The 23,824-nt window shown below is 37.0% G+C and overlaps 1 protein-coding gene across 1 annotated transcript; it reads right to left on the bottom strand.

Annotated features, from left to right (window-relative positions):
- Nucleotides 1-867: 867 nt before the first annotated feature.
- On the bottom strand, nt 868-5,699 carry dusp6 (dual specificity phosphatase 6). The gene is made up of 3 exons (XM_088647184.1): nt 4,697-5,699; nt 3,772-4,206; nt 868-2,664 (listed from the first exon to the last, which is right to left on the bottom strand). Exons 1-3 carry the CDS (start codon nt 5,094-5,096, stop codon nt 2,357-2,359), a joined length of 1,143 nt encoding a protein of 380 aa, XP_088503310.1. The 5' UTR covers nt 5,097-5,699; the 3' UTR covers nt 868-2,356.
- Nucleotides 5,700-23,824: the final 18,125 nt, after the last annotated feature.

Below are 23,824 nucleotides of genomic sequence, written 5' to 3'. Positions count from 1 at the left end.
TTGCTAACTGAAAACATTTGTAAGCAATTAAAAAAACAGAACACCACCACTCTTAAGGTCGATTCTTGGTGAGAGTTCAGTAGGGGACCATATGATTAGAAACCAGTCTCAAGAATCGCCTCAACTCACCCTGTTTTGGGTCTTGTCTAAGAAACCTTGTAACACCTTTAGAATTTTTTACTGCGGAACTGCAATACATGGGCCAAGCAATACAGTATGATAAAGTTGCCATTGCTGGAATAAACCAAAGTACTAAATAGACTTTTTTAATGACACACAGAAAAGCCTGTTCTCTTAACCAACTAATTGACTTAAATGCATATTCTTTATCTGTTTAGCTCTTAAATTCAAAAACACATAAATTGAAAGCCCAAAGCTGAATCAAAAAGAAATTTGGAAAGAATCTCACCAACCCTCTTGACCTCTGGATATTTAAAGACTTGTGGTTAAAGGCATCATTATCTGACTATGGAGCCTTCTTCAGGTGTGGAGAAGAAGGCTCCACGGCCGAAACGTTGTGTTCTCTTTCTTCTTTTTTTCAGCATGGAATAAACCTATTACTTGTTCCTTTGCAGCCTACGCATGCTGACGCAGCTACCCACCTGAACTATTATCTGACTATACTGTATACAGCATGTATCATGTCCCTCAGCAGTTCTAAACTAATGTGTAAAATTCCTCCAGGTTAATAAAACTGATCCAATGGGGGTAATATTGATCAGGCAAATATTTCACACAAAATAATTTCCTAAAAAATCCACTAATCTTATTTATAAACTTTTGGTATTACATAGCACACTACGTTTGTATAAGATTTCACAATTTCAAAAAAGATATCCAATGAATCCAAAAAATGCAAGAGCCAAGTTTCATTTCTGAATAGACAAAATAGTGCTTTATTAATAATTTATTTCTTTTATACATTTTTAAGATTATATATCCTGCATCATACAGCAGGTCGATGAAAGTGAAGGGCACAGACTCATTCCCCCTTTGCCAGCTCCTCAGGTTTACCCGAAACTAATTCCAATTTTTTGTCTCCTTTTAACTAAACTTTGCATTTTTCAATACAATATAACATCCCTGAAGAGGAAAACAGAGGTAATACCTCTCAATGATCCAGGTTCTGTTGCAAAACTGCAATTAGATCCTTCTACAGAAATGCACAATACAAGCTTTAACCCTCTGAGGTCCCAATAAATATAAAAACTGGGGTATATGTATTAATCCCCAATGGATGCCCTAGATCTTATAAAGAACATATCTGAATTACATAAGCAGTAGCATGCACTCTCATTTGGACTCAGATCACCTTTATATACCGTAGGCTTCGTATGTTTATACACATTTTAAAAAATAACCAGAACAATACAAATTCATAATTTTAAACAGAATACTGAAGATGCATCATTCTATTGTAGATGTGTATACTCTTCACAATGAAGTAGTGGTGAAAAATTTACATAGATGATTTCTTTTCAAATTGAATGTGATCTGATGAGCATCATGGTGATTCCAATGAGGGCTAACACAGTAATTCTACTTTTATGTACATAACTTAGGCATGAAAACCAAGGTGATTCAGATTTCTGCGTAAGGTTGCAAAAGAAAGTCCTTTACATCAAACCCACACCTTTACCATCAGAAAGCAGTTAAATGTAATCCAAAATATATTATATATGTACTGTATATGCAGAATTAAAATCTTGAAAGCCTATGCAATTTGTTTTGGCATATTAAATGATTATATTGATCAATATTCTAGTTGCTTAAATGAAATGGAAAACAAAAATACATCGGTATTCACTGATTTTTAAAGGGCCTTTCTGACATACAAGGGCAGGGCTTTACTATTCATTCATAACAAAGACATATATACAGAATATATACACACATTTTCAACATTTCTCCAATAAAAAATGGAGAGCAAAAGCTTGTGCCTTTATTTTAGCAAAGTATTCAGTTCTCATTTCAGGCACGTCTTCACTGAAGACAAGAAAAAGAGCACCCAAGTGTACCAAGTTTGTAGGTGCCTGTGCTAATACCATTTCAAGTTCAACCAGCCACATTTCTTTGGAATTCTCAGCTTCCCAGTCTGCTGCACACATGCAACTGTGCACCTTTATCTTCTAGCCTTTGGGACAAGTAAAACTCTTTGAGTCCAAGAGAAGGAGAGAGAGAGAGCATAAGGTAGAACTCCCTTTCTGAAACAGCTGCTTCCGCACATCAGCCAGCCACGCCTTTCAGTAAGCATGCCCAGCAGCTGTTCATTTACCCCAGCTGTGGAAATCATGTCACGCATGACAGAAGAGAAAATTTCAGGAGCCGTCGTCTTCGGGTCACTGCTTTTCAGGTCTCACGTAGACTCCAGGGGGTCGAGTTGGAAAACGTTGTGGTTGGTGGGAGTGGTGAAATACAGGGGTTGGGTTGTGATTCGGTTGTCACACGGGCTATTCAGCCCCAGAGTCCGCTCAAAGTCCAGCAGCTGACCCATGAAGTTGAAATTGGGGGAGATGTTAGATTTCTTCATTTTGACTATGTCGTATGCATCATTCATGGACAGGTTGAGTTTCTGCATCAGGTACGCCACAGTCACTGTGACCGACCTACTTATCCCAGCGAGACAGTGGACTAAAACTCCACACTTCTTGCCACGAGCCTCATCTGGAACATAAAAAAACAACAATTAAGTCTAATGTTTAGCAGAACTATAAAGAAAATATGAATGGACGCAGCACTAAGCCTCTTGTATGCTTGAATGAGGAAGATTAGTGTTTATTTGTGCTGTAAAAGGATGACTAAAAGCAAAACAAAAGACCTTTTGATATTTGAAAATGTATCCTTTCAGTCTATTAAACTACTGCATGAAAAACTCAATAGCTGGTCTGAGAAAAGGTTTCTCCTTGTATTAAAACAATTACTGTAGTCGCTCTCAAATTCCAGTAAAAGCCTCAGTCAACACATTCCGAAGTGTTTGAACATGGATAAAGAAAAAATCTTAACCCGGCATTGTCTCAGACTTGAAAAAACTAATTTTGAAGGTCTATTAAATTATTCTTCCAACTGCTATGTCTTTGACAAAGGAAACATTCATGCATTTAAACAGAGTAAGGGGAAAGTCATGGGGGCAGCCCATTAACAGGAACAGGATGTAAACATACCCTGAAAATGGTCTTCTTTGTGAAAGGAAACACATTACAATGCCCTAGATTAGTTTCTCTGCTGCTTCCAGGAAGAATTCCTTCCTGCTGGGATCAAATTACTGGCTCCCCCCTCCAGCTTCAATATAACCCTTTGTATTATAATTACATTAACCTTGGATTAGGACTCTAATAAGAGTGAAAGATGTCACAACAAGCAGCAACACCATTATTTAATTCAAATTGAACTTTATGAAGTGGTCCGTCTAATCCCAGTAACATCACTTTCCAATAAAACAAAATCAACCGCAATACGAAGCTTTGATTTTTCAATTACAGAAAACTTTATATTTAAAATATTAAAGATATTTCGTATTTATGTTCATACATTTCAGAATGCGTTGGGAGGCTTTACTGTCCCGGGTAATAACTTAATACCATTTCCTTATTCATCATATTGATCTGATGAGGTTTTTCACCCCCCGACATTAATTTCTCTGCTTGCATTCCCTCGTATTTTTTTCCACAACTTTTAAATGACGCAAAGAATGAAGAACAGTTGTTTAACAACTTGTCATTTTCTGCACTCAACTTAAAATAACTCCATAAATTCAAATAAGAATGTGCTTACCAATAAAGCTTATGGCTTCGGGGAAGAATTGAGAGAGATTCTGGCTCCAGTGGTCAGAGATTGGTATCTGTTTGTACTTGAACTCTCCGGCGTTCTCAAACAGGTTGGGAAGATTTGGGGTCACGTTCAGTATATATTTAATGCCGTATTCTTCCAGGATGTCCAAATTTGTGGAGTCTTTCGCACACCCCAGGTAAAGGTGAGGCAAGATTTCCACGGGGAAGGAGGGCTGGGTGTTGGATAAGGGACTGCCGTCAGATTCGGTTGCGCTGTGGGGGTCGCGATCGATGTCGGACTCGATGTCTGAAGAATCCGAGCTGATTCGCAGCCCTCCTAGCCCGAGCACCGGAGCGGTAGGGGAACTAGTAGTGGAAGAGCTGTCCAGATTGGTCTCGCACAGGGCAGGGAATTCGGCTTGAAATTTACTAAAGCCGCCTGTAAAAAAAAATCACATTTTACAATTATAAAACAAGCCCAAATATATCAGTATAGATGTACACACGCAAGAAATTAAAATATATAGTAAGATATTCATACCAGAATAATTGTATATAGAATATTCACTTCATGTTGCAATTTGCTACATAAATCAGAAAAACACAGCGGCTCAGGTAGACCTTCACATAAGTAAACATTTTTGTTTTACAAATACACAGCACGTTACTGTAGGCTATGGGTATACATATGACATCCTAAATTATTTCCCAAATTGAGATTTTGATTCAGATAACTAGCTAGTGGTTATTGTATGATAGGTAACAACACCATCACAAAAATTGAATGGGCTAAATTGATCATCCTAAACACATTTTATATTGGACACAAACGTTTGAACTACTGGTCTGTGGCATTTCTAGCTTGCAGTTAATAAATACACGTTTCAAGGTTCAATAAGAACATTACATTATGATAAGTAAATATTTACCTTCCAAGTAAAAAGCCCTGTATCCTTCATCTTTCATTCTCCTCAACAGCAAGCCCAACACCGAACCTCCGTCGACATTTTCGTTCCAGTCCCTGCTGTACTCGTCGTAAAGCACGATCGTGTCCGTCTTGCATCTCCGGGCGAATTTCTCCTTGTCCTCCCCGTTTGCCAGCAGCGATTTGATAGGCAGGTTGCCCTTTTTGAGCCGCCTGAGCATGAGACTTGGTATGGCCACATTGATGGCCGTCTCGACATGCGAGGACTCGTAAAGCTCTTGGGCTCGACAGTCCATTACCAGCAAGCTATCGCTTCTCGTCTGGAGCTGCTCTTTCAACCAACCCACGGTCTTACTGATCGCCATTGCCGAATCGAAATGAACGGTTTTCAACTTATCTAGCATTAGTAAAAAAAAAATGTTTCCGAAAGAGCAGGGAGGAAAATACAATTGCACAATAGAAAAGATGCGAGCACCTTAACTGGTAGCACTAGGGCATTGAGGAAATAACCGCACACACAAAAAATAAATCAATTTCGAACAATTTCGCTAATGAAGCAATATTTTTTTCACACCCTTGGTTGTCCTTTGGGCATGCTAAACTGAAAAGGTTGGTTCTGATATTAATTTGCAGATGACCTACACCAGTCCTCATTCATAGGATTCTGCAGAGCGTGCCTGTGCATTTATCAATGAATCACTGAATGCATTAGCTACTATGGCAGAGAGTATACGCCGCTTACTGTTCTGTCCTCCCGTTGCACAAGTTTTCAGCCTTCGCTCTTGTAGTACAAAAAAAATAAGAATGAAAATCCGAAGCAGAAGTCGTTTGGTTTTTTATATCGTTACCTTCGTTAATTTATACCACCCTATTACGTTCTGAAGTCTTGACCTGCTTTGTCGAGGCTCACACATTAAATATACGTCCTTTCCTTATGCGGGCAGGCTGATCCTTTTCTGTACGCCCGCAGCCGCGGCAAGCTCTTGAATGGATACAACCACAGAGCGTTTCAATGGATACATTCTGTAGACCAGCCAATAAGAGCGCACCAAGAGAGGGTTGTCTTGGAAACGAGGCCGGATGGAACAGACTGTGTTGATGAATTGTTAATAAGTTTGTCATTCACAAAAACGGAAAGGAATTTCCGCTCCGGATCAGCCGAGTGCAAACAAACAGCAAAAGCGGAGCTTGTGCAAGGAAAGGCGGGAGGAGGGTGTTTTTTTTTTGGTGGGGGATCCTTCCTTGTTCTCATGTTTCCTTCTGGTTAAATACACAGTGACATTGCACTCTGTTTAGATAGACGGTTACACTACTGCGCTGCAGTCCGGCAATGCAAACACTTTGACCCGTGTGCATACAAAAACTATTATATTTAGTACAAAGTCAAAGTTGCCGTTCATAAGACTAATAATTAAACTTGTTTACAACGAAAAACGTGTATATTGTGGTGAGAACGGGGAACTGTATTTTCGTGTATAAAAACTAGTACTTCCGTAATCAGCCTACGATAATACATTCTCGTATATTTTTCTGAATTCAACTCTTCCAAAATTCATACTTTAATTCGAGGACTAGAGAAATAACGATATATCTAAGTCTATTAAATACAATGTGTTTTAAACAGCTCTCTTTTTTACTGTTTTGTTTCCCAAATTGTCTAAAATCTTATTTTCAGCTTCCCAACGAAGCGCGTATTTAAATACTGTATATATAATTGCCTAATTAAATGTAGGGTTAATCGCTTCTTAATCCCTGGTATTCTTATAATCATTCTAAAATACAATGTCTTCATTTTAAATAGCAAAGCATTCAAGGACGTCGCAGTTACGAGAAACAGGTTTGTATTATAGGATTATAGGCATAAGATTCATGAAACAACAAAGGCTAACAAATAAACCAAATATATAAAATTAATTTCAAAGTGGTTATTTTTTACCTAGAATGTATTTTTTCCCAACAAAACAACCATTCGATCACCTTAGGCCCACTTAGCGTATATTAATCTGCACATCTGAACCTGAACAACTATTTTTTATTAAATTCAGTTTGAAACCTTATTACAAAATAAAGGGGCATAGATTAAACAATTGGTATGCATATTGTTTAATTTGCAACAGACTGTAATTCCTATGATTAATTTACTTGTGTGTTTCTGTTCTCTGAAGCTCATTGAATTAAAAAAATAGGCTGTAACTTGTATAAGGTCAAAGTGCTATAGCACTAGGTAGTGAACACATGGAGCAGAAGGATTTTGATGTTTGTTTTTAAATACACAAAAATGGACTTGTTTGTGAATTAAATACGATGCAGTGTAACTGCTTGTTGTTGTACTGTTAAATATTATGTTTTGGTTATTCCAATTCACAATAAAGTGAGTGCCAATTTGTGAAGCACTGTCGAGCACCATGTCTCACAGGGTGCTTCTCCCGAGATAAGTGATGGGTCAAAATACAGCTGATAACTGAAGAACATTGAGACTTCTTTTTTAGACTGGTATAATACATTTCGGTATTACAGCACTTTGCTGGGAAGAGAATACCCGTTCAAGCAGCTGCAGTCTTTTCGTTTATTCTCTAACTCCGTACTTTTTATTTCTTGAGGGGTCAGCGGCTGCTGTTTGTGAGCAATCCTCGATTTGAACATTTTGGAATGTTACTCTTCCCCACTACTTGTTCCCTCTCTATAGCCACATATCTTGGGGCAAATTAAGGCTGCAGGTGTCAAGAAAGGCTATTAATAGTAGACCTTTATACAGTAGCTTATCCACATTTCGTGAACTGTTTAACTTTGAATAAACGTATTTTACACAGAAAGAAAAACGGATATGGAAACGCACAACACTGATGTACTGTAAGTAGGTAATACCCGGCTTTACACTCTAAAAATCGAATTACAACACAAATGTTCACCTAATTAGCCAGTGTCCTCTTTTGACACTGTTGAATTTTATCATTCTTTTAAAAGCCCTTTTCGGCGTTTAACAAAAGAACCTCTAAAACCATTCTAACATCCCTTCAGACTGGTAGGTGCTGCAGAGCAGGCGTGGGTAGTACAGAGATTTCTATCATTCTTAGCAGTATATTGTTACACATTACTAGGTGGGAAATGGAATCAGTTTGATCATCTACTATACAGTGCAGCGTGGGCAGTAGGCAATAGCAACAAGGCAGATAGTTACTATTTTTGTCTCTCCTCCATGCACGACACGCTCTAGGGCAGACTCGAGGACTACAGTCTGTGGGGGTGGCGTTTTGCTGGCTATATGTGAGATAATAGTCACCCCCCCCCCCACGCAAAAGTTAAAGCATACACATGGGCTACTCTTAATTCCTCTAGAAGCATGTCGACACAGAGGTGACAATAACATGATCTGATTCGCGTGTGCGCTTCTGTGTTCTGTGATCGTGCGTGTGTCGGTGGGTGCGGGGCCGAGGGGTGGGCATGTTGATGATGCACAATTTTGCAAGGACTGAAACGCTCAGATACAGGATACACAAAGCACCGATTGATGACAAATTAGACTGTACTCAGACTGTCATAAGGGCAATAGCACATACAGAGGTAGTTAACTGTCGCTGGCCTTTTATAAACATTAAGCTGATATCGCATAGGAGGGAAAGGATGAAGAAGCTAACAAAGATTAAAATATCACATTTGATCCCTTGAAAGCAGGGCAATCAGAATATTTGTTTCCAAAGACGACTGCAATGGTATAGATAGTGCTTTTGATGTGAAAACAAAATATAGTGATTTACAATAAAACAGTTAAACGGTGCTTTAAACAAGATTTAAATATACCAACAGACCTACAGGATCTAAGGTAAGACAAAAGAGAATTCCAGAGCCTAGGGGCAGGAGACCAGAAAAGCAGTCTCCAAGGTTTCACCTTTTCCTGTTGAGGAAAAAAACTCCAGCAAATAACTTGGAGGGATATTAAGAGGTAGTAAGTCACTAATGTACTCTGGAGCTAATCAATTCAAGGCCTTAAGGGTAAGCAAGATTATCTCATACGTTACTCTTAATTGGACAAGAAAGCAATGCAAGAAAGCTGAAGCAGAAGTACAATTTAGAAAAACTGTTAGCTTCATGTTAAAACCCAGGTAAACACATTTTTAGTCAGTTGCAATATTCTATTGCTTATAGCACAGATACTTCAGCAATCTATAGCTGAATTAATTCATTTTATATTATGTCACACTAGAACCCACCGACATTTGACAAACACAAATCTACATCCAATCTACAATTGATCTGGATTCAGTAAAACCGTTCAATAGAAACTGAACTACTGGCTATTTTTATTGTATCATGTTACACACAGTACATAAATGTATGTAACTTTTTTAACTATGAAAATTCCAAAAACTTTGTTGTTCTATAAAGACATTGGAAATTTAAAATCTAATGGTGCTAAGATTACCCACTCCAGTTGTGTATGATTAATAAGGGAAAATTTCCAACATTAAATCCATTGCTAAATATTTTGTGGCAATCTAAAAAAATGTTTAAAGTTCCATAGTTTCATCTCATGTCAATTTGCCCATTCCTTTTATGTAGTTTGTTTTACTCATTTAATTTGTTGTGATTCACATGTGTTTTCAAAATTAGTGATGTTACGGTGTAACAATGTCAGTAGTGAAACCAGCTGTATGTTGAATCACAGTAAATCACAGGGGACTGTTTTTGGGATTTGGACTTTCTCTACTCTAAATTCTGGTGCTTTGCATAAAAGGCAGTGGATCTGAAATGCACTGCTTACTTTTATACAAAGCTATACATTCACTAAACCTCACCCTTATATATTATCCAGGAGTGGGCAGATATCTGAGAACTAATGTTTAATATACAGAACATAGTGCCATTTCATGTAGTTATGTTTTAAATACAAAACAGAGGATCCTCTACATAAAGGAACTACAGATGTGTTAATCCATATTTTACTTTAAAATTATGTTAATTCAACATTTTACAAAATCTTTTTTTCCTCAGCAGGAGGGAAAGGACAAAAAAGCTTTGTTCTAAATTGCAGTATACAGTAGATTTAACAATTGGTAGCCAGTTTACAGTGTTGACACTACACAGCACCCCAGGAAAAGTGGGGAAATGGAATATTATTCCACCAGCTGAATTAAGTTGAAATTTTAGTTTTTCCTACTTCCTGCTTCCTATAGTACAGGATCGTAAGGTATCATACTGGGGCATTGGATTGGATGTTCTTGTCCAGAGGAAAGGGTGCTAACTACTGCTTCACCAACATCACATACATTAGCAGCCTGGTTTTCTTTAGTGGTGGCTCATCCTAGTACAAGCCATGCCCATCCTTGCTTAGTTTCTGAGATCTGAATAGATCAAGATATAAGATGATAATGTTCTTCTATACAAACATGGGGAATTTGTTAAAATTGTACATGGCATTAGAAAAATTTCTTATAGAGTATTGTCTTAAAAATTCATGTTTGCTCTGGGAATGGCTCAAGGGGATTGGGCTTGAAGGGATGTCCTATACTTAAACCCAAGTTCAAGGAACTTTATCTTCAGCAGAGGAAAATACTAAGGGACAATTTATCAGAGGTTTGGGAGGGATGTGATAAAGAGATCTGGTAGGTCTTTCAAGTAAAATCTTTAGGATCAACAGAAGAGAGAATACAATTGTAAATTAAGAATAAGTAAAAGAAAAGACTGAGAACAGCAGATACTTTTCTAAATAAAGAGTATTTAGCATCTGAAACACGCTTTCCAGCCATTAGATATTATGGGATGCTTTAAGAATTGGTTGAATGCATGAGATCAAATAACCATCAGCAACCAAAAGGGCCTAGTAACCCTCTCTATTTTTTCCTGAACTCATCTTTTTTTTAAAGTTCATTCTTACTCTACAGTCATAACATCTGTGGCCCTGATAACCCCTGAAGGGAGGTGGAACATTACAATAAGAGAAATACACTTGGCCAAAATTAGAGTTTAATTAGGTCAGAAAACCCTCCAGTGACAGTCATCGTATGTGACACAGTTAAAGAGGGCACTAAAGAACTTTTAATCGTTTTTCTTCAATCTCATTCCATAGAATTTGAAACTAAGTAAAAAATGCATGAATGTAGTATTGTATGTACTGTAAACAGGTGAGAAGGCACCCTGATATGAGCCATCCATGCTGTGATCAGTCTGGAAGGGAGAAAGCATGGTTAGTTTACTGTTAAGTTGAAGTAAAACGCTGATCATAAGTATGAATTTATGAAAGTATGAAGTATGACTTATGAATCATAAGTTGAGTTAACTCTTTTGTAGTGTGGTTACGTGGTTGAAGGGTAGCAGCATGAGCCCAAGTTCTGGACTGGAGAGTCAAGGGTTTAAATCTCAGGCTGGATGCTACTGTTCTGTTAAGCTTTACTCACATTGCTACAGTTGATGCCCTTCTGTATAAAATGGGTCACAAGGAAATCATCGTAAATGACAACTTGTTATCCACTAATTTATCCAGCAAGTTAATTTGAATTCTGGGATTCAATGATGCATTTGAATATATTCTAAGAACATTTTAAGAGATACTGTCTCTGAAACACTAACCTGAATACCTTTTGTAGCACTGTACATGTGTCTCACATAGTAGGCAGCTGTTCTAAGATTCTAATTCTGAACACTAGAGAAAAAGTTGGCTTTTAATGTTAACATCTTAATAATGTAAACAACACTTTTACTGATTATATCTCTGAGTATATTTTATCACAGTGATTCCAAATTCTTGTATTCACTTGTCTGCTAGTATAGATGGATATGAATTTATGAAAGATTTCCAAGAATCTGAACCATTTCATAGACCTTAGCTCGAAATATTTCTGGCTACAAAGAATAATATTAATAATATTTCAAATCTTTGTAAAATGTCATTTGAAGCCTCTTTATAATATATATTGAGGGCATCTTTGTACTAGTTTACAAAATGTAACCAAAGGCATAATGGTTGGATAGTGAATTTCTTTTCTATGTTGAACTTAAATTCAGCCTGTACCTATCAAGGCTGCTGAAACATGGAACAAAAAACATTCACAAAATGACTGTTCCGAAGTTAAAAAAAAAAAACAGCTGTTGTGCATCCCACAATTATCGTACTCGGTTACTCCGCAATATAAATAATCAAAATAATAATAAAACTTTTACAGCAGCAGGTACAGAACAGCTGGCAGTGAATTATTTTTTTACAGAACAGGACAGAACATGCAAATCTGAAAATGCTTCAAAAATGAATGAAAAACAAGGAAGGGAAATTGTTGCAAGTATTGTTGTTTTCAGGTAAAAAATACACCTAAAGTGAGATTATCATACAGTATGTGTTGAACAGTTTTTTTTTGCTTTAGTAATAATGTTGATATTTAACATGAGGCACAAATGGCTGATTTACCCCACTGTCTCTAATAGTTGCAGAGCATTGTCTCTCAGCGCTATGAACTGAAAGATTAATCTCAGGCACCTGTTTGACTGGAAGGTACAATTGCGTTGTTCTCTTAACAGATGACAAGAAAAGTTGAAGTAATCAAATGACTTAATTGTGTTTATTCAGCTGCTCTGCCAGCACTTCCCAAGGAGGGATAAATAATGGGATTTGCAGACCTACTTCTCCAGATCAAAGTGCGGGATCAGAATAATCCAATTTTTATTCTAGTTTGGAAATCACTGTAGATTTGGATGTCATTAAAAATGTGAAAGAGAAGGTATTACAATAGTCTACCAACATACTCATGTCCTTAATGAAGCCTCAGAATTTTCCAACATTTATTAATTAAAATGTGGTAAATATATATAAACATACAAATAGCATAACTCATAAAAATTAGTACATATATTTTTAAATGGATAATTCAGATGTATTCAATTATTGTGAAATGTCAACACCCTTTAGTCATATGGTAGTTTAAAAAAAGGAAAATACTTGTTAATATGTTCTCCTGAGGAAACTGAGAGAATTTAAAAATATAAGGTAAAAATTAGCAGTTGCAACAACTCTAGTGATAGTTACAATGTAATCCATCAACGGCGATGGCTGTCATGAAAAATTAAAGAATAATGAAATGTTTGTTACTTGATTAGGAAACGTTTTCCTAAATGTGAAGTCAGAAAAGTGGCTGATGAAGATTCAATTGTATATTTTGTTTGTTGATAAAAATAAACAAAAATAATTTAAAAAAATGAAAATGGTTTGGAAGGATAACTTACACCAAAGCACAACAACAGTGAATCTTCCTTAAACAAACTGGCATCCCCAGGTTCAATTTCTCCAAGACTATCATTTGAAAGTGAATTTGTGAATATAGGACATATGGCATAATTCATTGCCATCATAAAATCATAAGACATTAATTTCCAACACCTCAACTGGCAGCATCAAATGTGACCATTTAGTGTGACTGAATGAAGCACAACTGAACTGAACTGGCACCATGGGTATGCGTAGAGCAAAAGAAGTGAAACCCTTTTATAAAATATAGACATTTATATCATTGCCTTAGGATTGGTTTGCCTTCTTTCATCTTGGTGTCCTTGTTAGAACGAGGGAACAGATGTTTCACAAAATTTACTAGGATATTTTTGGTAAAAACTGATGCCTTCTGCCCTAATCCCAAGCCTCTGTTGCCAGCTTAAAGTGTCACCGAATCTGTCACAACTTAATAATATTATTCCTTATTATGTGTACTCAATATATACAAGCATACATCACACTCAATAACTGAAAAGGGGCCAAGACCACACAAAGCAGTGTGATTATTTCTCCTGCTGCTGGCAGAATACTTCTGGTCTGAGCTGAAAAAAGCTGATTACAAGCACAGTTTGCAATACCTGAAAAAACTGGTGAGATTCTGAATTGAGGACTAGTCAAATATTTCTGATGAGTAGTTTAAGAACGTATTAAGAGACTACAGGAAGTGCATCCTCAGGATTATACATTTTCTAGGATAGAAAGCTGTTACATAAACTGCATGAGGACATATGTTATGCTACTGGAATGGTGTCAGATCACAATGATGCTGCAGGAAGGCACCAAGTGACATCCTGGGGCTTAATTATTTGAACACTATCCTGTCAGGTTGCCATCAATCATTATTAGTAGAGCTCTGTAGAGTCCACTAGACATTCCTTAACAGACCATCTCACTTGGATCTACCCATTGATTTAGTGAGGTGTTGTGACTTGTGGACTCCCAGATAGTTTCCTATCATTGATGAACTGTGTTTAGCTTTAACATCTTGTCAGGTTAGAAAACGTTGACTGTGAACACTTCAAAAGGCAAGTGCCATTGTGCTGACTTAGCCCAGTCTCCAGAATACAGATGGCACAAAGGTGTTGCTCTCTTTATAAAACACCCCTATTGCTTTCATTCCAAACTTTAACCAAGCTTGGCATTCAGGAACTTATGTCATGTCATTGTCCATGCCTATTCAACTCACTCTCTAATAATGTGCAATGCTTATGCAACAGTGAAAGCCACTCCAGAGTGCCGCAGTCAGTCGTGCACAACAAGTTGATCAAAAGTACATTACATTGATTTAAAAAAATATTTAATCAATATCCAAAATCCACATAGTTTATCTTTCTAAAAACATATATGAAATGCAGATCTTTTCCATTTGCAGAAAAAACAAATACTGCTGGTTTACATTTAGACAAAACTCTGTGGGGGACATTTGTTACAGAGGAACTGTAGACAAGTTTACAGTTTTGTATCCACATCTTAGCAGGAAGTTACAGCACGTCCTACTGCGCTAACAGTAGGGGTGCATTTAGAACTATTTTCTATGTGCAATTGGATTGGTGTCAATGGAAATCTCACCAGGGAGAGCATTAGGACATTTTCAAGCTGTATGGTATTCTAAGTCAAAAGCTGGTTTGTAAATCTATACATCTAAGGAGTGGTAATGATTTTTAAAAGTGATTAGTTCAATTGTTCACAACATTCTCTTTGGTGGTAGCACAAACACATGCCTTACACTCTCAAGGAAATTGACTGTTTTATATCTTGAGCCCAGCAGGCTCTTTATTATCCAAGGGTGCCTGGTTTTGATTTGGAAAACTGTGCCTTGGGCCCTTTGATAGACAAAAAATCAAAAGCAATTTGTGCATAAACATTTCTTTATTTTCAGTGCAGACATGTGGCAGTTAAACAGTGTCACATGAATGGGTGCAAATTCAGTAGAAACTTTGAACACAATCTTTTTTATCACATTTCACATTGTGCCTGCCCCTGTTCACATGCACACACTACAGGAAAGACACAAGACTAAAGTAAAAGCAAAATGGAAGACATTTGCTTTAAGTATTTTTGTTTTGCAAGAGGAATCTTTGTGCCCAAGCTAACTTTCATTCACACACACAAGCAACACCTTTACAAAATTACTGCTATTCATACATGCATATAATTTGACAGTTCATCCCATCACTAATCCCACTGTTAATCACTGATACCCACTTAATCCCACCGTTACTCTTATTGAGTCTTACAAATGCAGATCTGGGTTTTGTTTTGAGTTTGAGCTACTTCCCTATGTCTGCACATTTCAGGGAAATGTTCTGCTGTTTCCACTCCAGACTAGTAACCTGCTTTCCTGTGCTGTTGGGCGGAGCTCATTCTGTAAGCGGTGCCTGGCTATGACCCTTTGTCTGTGATCTTTCAAGACAATCGTGGCTCCACTTTTATCAGCAGACCCAATCATTCTGTCTCTGCAGTTTGTCAAGCCCATTATTATACTGTTATTTCTTGGTGGGAGTCTGGTTAGGAAACTTTGCTCCTCACTCTTTCTGTAGGGTTCAGAGGTCAGCTGTGTTTTGTTTGCTAACTTGTTGCTTCCTTTCCTGCTGTTGTGGCTGGTAAGTATAACTTTCTTTGAGATGAGTATTGTTTCTTTCTCTCCCCAAATTTGACTTGTTTCCACAATATTTAGCACCTTTCATTGAAGAAAGATGTCAGTCATGAGACATTTCCTTTCAGCTGATAACATGTATGATTTATTGAAATCAGTTCTTGACTTAATTAAGCTCTGCTACTACTTTTTCCAGTTCTATTACCATTCTGTTTTTTATTTAATTATCAAAACCTTCGGGGCTGAAGCTGTCAAAGAATAGGGAAGTGCAGGCCTAATATTTTAATAATAAATACATCTTAATAGTTAATACATACAGTATAATACACATATAAATATAATATATAAATAATTTATGAGATGCACTTTGACTTGGTTGGTCAAGATAGTGTGCAATGGTATTGAAAGAAAATTTTGAATCTCCAAAACAAAACTTGCTGTTCTTTTTCCAAAATAAGTTTTTTTTTTGTGGTCAGCTTACCCTAAGAAACCTGTATTTGTCAATATTATTGTAATAACACTGTTGTGGCATCAAGCTTTAATTTTGTGAATTAAGGACTCCCTACAGAGATTGTACCAACGGCAGCATGATTATGCTACTTGATTAGAGAGCAGAAAGTGCTTATTATTCCAGGTTGGCCATTTTCGTGGCTCTGTGGAACTTCTGTTCTTGTAAAATGAAAACAGGAAGAGACACACCAGAGGACGCCAGTGAATATCCCTGAACAACTTTTGTAAACAAATGAGAAAAAAAATCCCATAACAAGTTGAAGTGTGGAATGGGCTAGAAATTAGGAAAACAGGAAGCCTGTACTACGTATTGGAAAAGATCTGAAAAACTAAGGCCTTGGTTCAGTTCTGAACACTTAGGAGGCACAACAAGGGGGACACAGTAGATATAACTTGTTAATCTTCATTTTAACTGTGTATATTAAAGAGGTTACACTGATAGAAACAAGTTCTGTACATTTATTTCTTGTTAAACAAAAGACACATAACCCTACAATGTTTCCACTCACTGTAAGACTTCTTGGCATTTGGTTACACAGATAATCTGGGTATTTCTGAAGATAGCTGAGTGTTTATCCAACCCATGACTTACCTGTATCATTACAACCCTTTATCACCTGTACTCATGAGTGTCAATTTTCAACTCTTAATTAACATACTGATTTGCAAGGAAATACTTCCTTCAAATAAGGCACAGAGCATACAGGATACACCAATAAGTTGTGTTAGTAATATTAGTTATTTGATCACAAGAATCAACAACCATCTGACAATTTAAGTGATATTTAATTTTTGTCTCCAAAGGGCTCATAAATACTGAAATAGGTTTGGAATTTATCAGCAAAAAGCCAGAATCTGTATTGCAAATGACAAATATCCATAATCTAATGAAAGCAGAATAATGGTGTCTGTCAGCTGCACTATTTTTTAATGCATTAAATTAATTCTTAGAACTCTTAAGAAAACTTGCATAAATTGTATATGAAGTTTATATTTGAAGTGGCATCTCGGATTAATATTTTGGCGAAAAACAACTTAGTGAAGTTTTATTCACCTTATTCAAATACATGTTAAACCCTAAATTCTGTCCATTCACATTATACTGAAGGAATACAATATGTGTAGGAAACATTCCAAGATATCACCAAGAACTTTTAAAAGATTCATAAGAATTGTTCAAAACTCATTAGTTTCAAGAACTTATCTTCCTTCTTATAAACTGCATGAAAACTAAATAAAAACAAAGCTAAACAAATACTGAAAATGCTAGAACTGCACCATTGCAGCTGTTAATAAAGATTTTATTAGAGGTTTTTAAAGAACAGACATCATGAAAAGAAATTAATGCTAAAATTCTAAACGATATATAAAATTGTAGAAATATATGCCTTTCAATGCTGGGGTGAATCATCAGGCTTTTTCTGGAGACCTCCTTATTAACTATGGAAATCCTTGATTATCAAAGACTTAATGTGGAGATGAATGCTAGGGTGAGAGTCAGCACTACTGTCTCACAGCTGTTGGATCCAGAGATGAATTCTTGGACTGTGCCTTTTAAGTGGCATTTGCATATTCTCTCAGTATCTGGGTTTCCTCTCCGGCCCCTTTCATGCAAAGACATGCTGTTTAACTTGCATTTTTCCATTTGCAAGTGTATGATCTGGGATGGCTTGGTATGTTGTCCAGGATGTACTGTGGTCATGCCTTGCACCTTGTGCCTGTTTGGTTTGACATTTAAAACCTCTTAACCCATGATCAAAACACTCTGCAGCTGGTTAAAAATGAGTTTCTACACAAACATTTAACTTTATTTTCAATATTTCAGTTAAACTTAAAAATAACACTTTTTGTTTGTGCATTGCAGATTTCAAGAGAGCCCTTTTCGCAAGCAACATACACATGTCAAGCTCATTTAAACATGGATTGTGTTACCTTTGTTATATTATTTAGAACAGAGGTTCCCAACCTATTACAGCTTGTGGCCCATGTGACCATCCATAAAAACTTCCGCGGCCCATAGAAAGACCAGACCGTTCTCAACGTTTTGAAAAGGGCTAGGGCTATACCTCAGCAGTACCTAATCGACACCAATAATCAGAGAAAATATGCACATACAAGCTACAAACATGGCTCTACAAATACCTTTCATTGATTACAGAAGGAGTCCAGTCAGCACCTCACAAAAAAATATATAAATAAAAATTAAAAAATATTGAAAAAACTAAGGCACCAGTACAAGAGTAGCTTGTTTAGGAAGAGGCAAGAAAGCAATTCTATTCCTGGCTTGTAGGAGGCTAAGGAGATATAATGTCCTGGTAATGCTGAATGTGAGAGATCTGACTCTGAAGACATTAAAATGCATAGTACTAGAAAATATGCACATAAAGTTGTGGAAATCCAGGAAGTACTTATACTCCTCTTGAATGTGTTCTATGTAAAATAACACCATTTCCTGAAATAATATAATTATTCGTACATTTAAATAATGGGGCTGCATTCTCTAAAGGTGGATAGAGCAAGTTCCCTTCTGTATGTAAAGTGTTTTGGGATTCCTAGAGATGAAAAAAGCCGTACAGAAGCAAGCAGTTCTAATTCGTTATTAAACTATAGGTATAGGTTTAGCATAAGATACCAAAATATAATATACATAGATGTATACTCATGAAGCAAAGTCTTGAGTATTAACAGGAAGCCATTTTTACATTCTTTAAAGTATATAGGAAGTAATTTTGAGAATACAGTCTCTTTAAATGCATTTGAGATGTCTTAAAATAATCAGGATGTTGTTGGATTTGAGATGTCTTCAAATCCAGATACAACCGATATATTAGGTTGATTAAAGATATCTGCAGTTGATGAAATTATTAATAAATTGCAGCTGAAATGAATGATGCTGGTATTTCATAATACTGATAAAAAAAACTCTGGCTTTCTTAATAATGTTTGTAGAATAGTTTTTTTTAGAGACAAAATTCATAACAATTTCTGAATTTAATATTTCAAAAGAAAAAAAATACTATCAAAGCTTGTATTCAATTACATAGTAGTCTTCCCTTTTTTTAGTGCGATTCACAAAAGGGGGAACAGTATGAGTCTGAATTCCATAAAAAGATGTCATGACAAACAGAACTTAAGCAGTCCTCAAGTGGCTCTGAGTGGGACCATGACAAACATGGTGGTCATAACCAGACAAAAAGAGAATTCCTGACCTTTCCCTCCTCAATCACACAGAGATGGAGCCTGAAGTCGTGAGCAGTAATCAGAGCTCCTTTCACCCTTGTTTGGCACTTAATGCCTTATTCCAGTGCAAGTGAGGACAGACACATCAACACGATTCTAAAATGCTCCCAAGAAGATCACAGTGAGGAGTTTGGAGGCTGGGTACCACACAAAAGTAAGATGGTACCCTTTTGTTACAGCACATGATCTCAAATTTAAAAACTACTGCTGTCTCCATTCAAACCCTATACATTTGTAAACATGTACAAACATGTGAATGTGATTAGAAACCAGTCTAGGAATGAATGAAAGTAAAATACAATCCAAATAACAGAAATTAAACTCTGGAGAAAGTATTATTTAAGAGAGAATAAAGGGTAATGGCCTCGCAGAGAAAAAGCCACAGAAATTAAATGTAAAAAATGATCACCAGTTTTGGTTCTTCAGATAGAATCAAATTTTAAATCAGTCCCTACTCTCCTCCTCTACATGGAATGTACAGTATATGCAGGATGTGGGTGCTCCCTGCCAATTTTTGTTTTTCTGCCAGGACCTGTGATGAGATTTTGAATCTTCATCCAATAAACTTCCAAGGAGCACGGAGGTCTCGTGAAAGACACTATCCAAAAGGAGTTTAAGTCTAATGCCTCTTAATACTGAGTACTTAAGAGCAAAGAACTCTTAAAGTAATTACTTGCTCAGTAACTTATACATCCTTGTCATAGAATGCAATGTCGTTACATACCATTGAAGCGGTTTATAAATGTTTTAGGCTTTATGGGTTCTGTAGACGCACCTCCTTGCACCTGCACAACTCTCGTGCATTCACAATGATCTACTTGTTTCCTTATAGTTTGTCACCCCGCAGGTTATAGAGTAATACAAAACGCCAAAAATTGTGAAAAGAGTGACACCAAAGAGCACCTTTTTACAAAAGTTAATCAAAATGTCTTATATCCTAATATTCCATTGCGAAATGAGGTTGCTTCATTGTTCTTGGCCTGTGCAGTCCTACATGTGACTGAAAGCAAATGAAATGCATGAAGCACCATGATGCACTCTTAAATGAAAAAATGCTTTATAGACATGACTCTGCAAAGCCAGCAACACAAGTGAAAAGAATCAAAGTGCTAGATAAGAAGTAATCCTCAGGAAAAATTTTAATGAAACATTAACAATTAAATACCTGTATACCAGAATGGTGCATCTATCAACCATCTTGTTGTTTTTACTGTCCATTGTTTCTTAATTTTAATGGTTTATTTGTCAGAATGTTAGGGACTGAAAAAAAGCTTAATCTTAGTTCACTTTTTCTCCAGTTATGAAGCAGCTGAAAGAATGTTGACTTTCCTGAACTAGTTATAATGGCTGTTCAGTTAATGTAACAGAAAGTGCAGATTGTTAAAATTGATCCCAGCTGAGAGTTTGTGAATTACTTAGATAATGGTTGATACAATGCTATTCAGCATTCAGTTCTCAGAACTGGACTTTATTTTTAGTCAACAAAGGGGAAAGTGGTTATTGAATATTAATCTGATTGTAAAACACAAGACTAGAAACCACTTCTTTCATAACTTTGACACAGTAGGTCTCCCTTACAAGGAAGATGAGCGAGGATTCGAGCTGGATTCTCAGTAAAATCAGTACAAGAGTTGTAGCTTGACACCATTGGGACTAGGTGGTGGAGAGTGTACATATAATTTATGTAGACTTCCAGAGGTCACAACAAAAATCTTAATTTTGCAACTGTATTGTATAAATATGCTGAGGGTGAGGAGGGTATACATGTATATAAAGGTATGAGTGGTGATTCTTTGCAAAACTAAATGCTTTGTCTCAGAATATGGTAGCTGGGTGACTATGTAGCTATCACCTCACACCATCTTTAATCAACTCCCCAATGAAGGTTTTTAAATGGGAGAGGCCATACCCTAGCTCACTGATAGAGTAGGAGAATTGCTAGGTTGACTGTTGTCAGTGAAATTTTAGTGTATAGTGTTTAGAAGCAGTGCGAGCTTCAGCTTGCCTAAAACTTCCAGAAAACACAAAGAATCTAAAAGGCTCATCAGTGTATATTTTTAAAAAGGAAAAGCCAATGATCAGTTTGGAGAGAGTTGTACTAGCATCTGGCTTCTGGGATGCCTGGCTGCATAAGCGCAATCATCAGAAATCATTCCAATATGAAAACTTTATACTTGACAGTAGACATAATTAGTTCTGGCTACAGGTTCCCTAGTAAGAACTGGAGTCGTTACCTTTAGCGAAAGTGCGTTTGTCACTGCCCTTTCACTGAGTTTGTATGAAAAGTAATTATTTTGGACCTCGCTACCTTACCCAGTCTCTTTCTTCTTTTCCAGGATGGCATGACAACATACCTAAATGGCACCACACTGATACACTAAAGTAACCCAGAAAAGTAACAAGGAACTTGGATTCTATAATATTTAGATCTTTTCTTTTCCTTTTGGGTAATAGTAGAGCCCAACCTGTCACAAAACAGGAAGAATAGCTAGAGGTCAGAGTGATGGAGGTTCACAAAGGAAACAGAGGTAAACCACAGGCCGTACACACAACAGATTGTTGCACTACAACCTTTAAGGTTCAGTCTGTAGAAATGGTCACACATAGCAGGAGAATTACACATTGCTGCCAGCTGAGGTTCTCAAGGAAGGAGTAAGAAGCCCAGGATGTAGCTCACTCTTGCTCAGTGAGCACATGGGCCACCAGGGTAGAAAAGTCTCCACAATCCACCTGGCCAGCTGGTACTTGCAGAGCCTTGTACAAAGGTTCTGATCCCCGCAGGACATGAGGGACAAGTGCTAAAAACTTTGATTCTCTTGCTCTTATGGTGGGTAACACTGCAGATGTATTTTGCTATGATCCAGGAGGCAGTGATCAGAGTCAATATAGGAAGGAAATTAGATCCTTCTCATATCAGCAGCTGGACAGGTCTTGTCCTGAGGCCAGAACCCTATAACTCTTCTTTTCGCATGAGGAGAAATTTGTGCACACTCAAGGGTTTAGCTCTCTTTCACTGCTTCATCTGGAAGGACCATACACATGTACACAAGTAACAAAAGGAGCAGTTCTCCAGTGAACTGCAAACATGAAATGAAAGCTGAGGTTGTAAGCATCCATAGCTAGTAGCATACAGTATATACCATGTGCATTATACCAGAGACAACTGGTGTTCCAGAACACAGCTCCATCCACTTGATAAAGTGTTACCAAGGCTAGAGAGTATTTTAAAGTCTTTGAATAACAAAGTAAAGATGCACAAGAGATTAAAACTCCTGAAGAGATCTGAATTGCAGTGAGGCCCTTGAAGGCCAAGGTGTAACTTCAAGGTCAACCACAAACTCTGGAGCCCTAAAGAACACATCAGGGCTAGAGCTCCAAAAACCTTTGAGGATAGCAACTATGTCAGGGATCAGAAACCTTTCAGAAGGGACTATCCAAGAGTTAGCCCATGCACTTGTTTTTTAGGGATTTGCATGTTCACGTTTGAAATTGTATGTGCTTGTTTTTACAGATACCTGTTCACAGATGTATGTTGATCCAAATGCTGAAAAATTCCCATATTTTAATTGTTTAAATATCAGTGGTTTTCCTCGCAAAGTTATTGACATCTGAAAACATTGTGTCTCAAAAATAAATAGGCATTTAATGAGAACATCCATCCACTGAAACACTGGAAAATCCAAGTTACTGATATCAAAGCTGTCTTAAGTGTGAAAATGCTGTCAGCATCACAGATTGCGAGCTTTCCTGTGAAAGCAATAGGCTAGGCCTGCTAAAAATAATACAGTAAATAAACCAAGTGAACTGTTTTTTTCAATGCCACAGAGCTTTCATTGGCCTACATGCTACAGAGAATTAAAGAACAGCCATAGGTTTAACATTTTTTTAACTTAATTTCTTATGGATTATTAATTTCTTTATTGCCCCAGCCACTTTCACTGCACGTGCCATTAAAACAATCTTTTTGTGACAATAATAGCATGCATGCTATAGGTTTCCTGAACTATGTCAAGGCCTTGTTAAGGCAAGGTTCAGAGTGCTGACATTCTGCATGAAGGTCTGAAAAACAAAAGCAAGTGTGAAGGTAATATCATGCCAAGGGCACAGGAAGCCAATATGAAGCCTTGAAAACCTCAAGGTGTTAATGTGCTAATACTGGTATTCTGACTAATTAGGTGACTAATTTAATAAGGTGGCCTACTCTAGTTTGATAGCTTAAGCCTCTCCTCCTTATTTGCCCTGTGGTGAGATTCTGTTGTGTGTACGGTGTAGCGCCTCAGTTTGGATGATACTGTATGTGTTAAGATCTCAGGCATCCTTTGGGATGCTTTTATACTATGATCATGGTGTTACCTTGAAGAAAACTTTCAAAACAATTAATCCAATTAAAGGAAGGAAATCTTTAGATTTAACTTGGAGCACCAGAAAAGGGATATAGATTCCAAGGAGTCTGTGTTCCCTGTGTCTTTTCAAGTACAGTATTTGAAAAGTAAAGGCTTGATTAGGAGCCTATGATACACCTTGAACACTATGGA

Source organism: Lepisosteus platostomus, chromosome 9, assembly GCF_059453375.1.
Source record: "Lepisosteus platostomus isolate fLepPlt1 chromosome 9, fLepPlt1.hap1, whole genome shotgun sequence".
Classification (NCBI taxonomy): Eukaryota; Metazoa; Chordata; class Actinopteri; order Semionotiformes; family Lepisosteidae; genus Lepisosteus; species Lepisosteus platostomus.
This window is presented reverse-complemented; position numbering and strand designations above follow the sequence as displayed.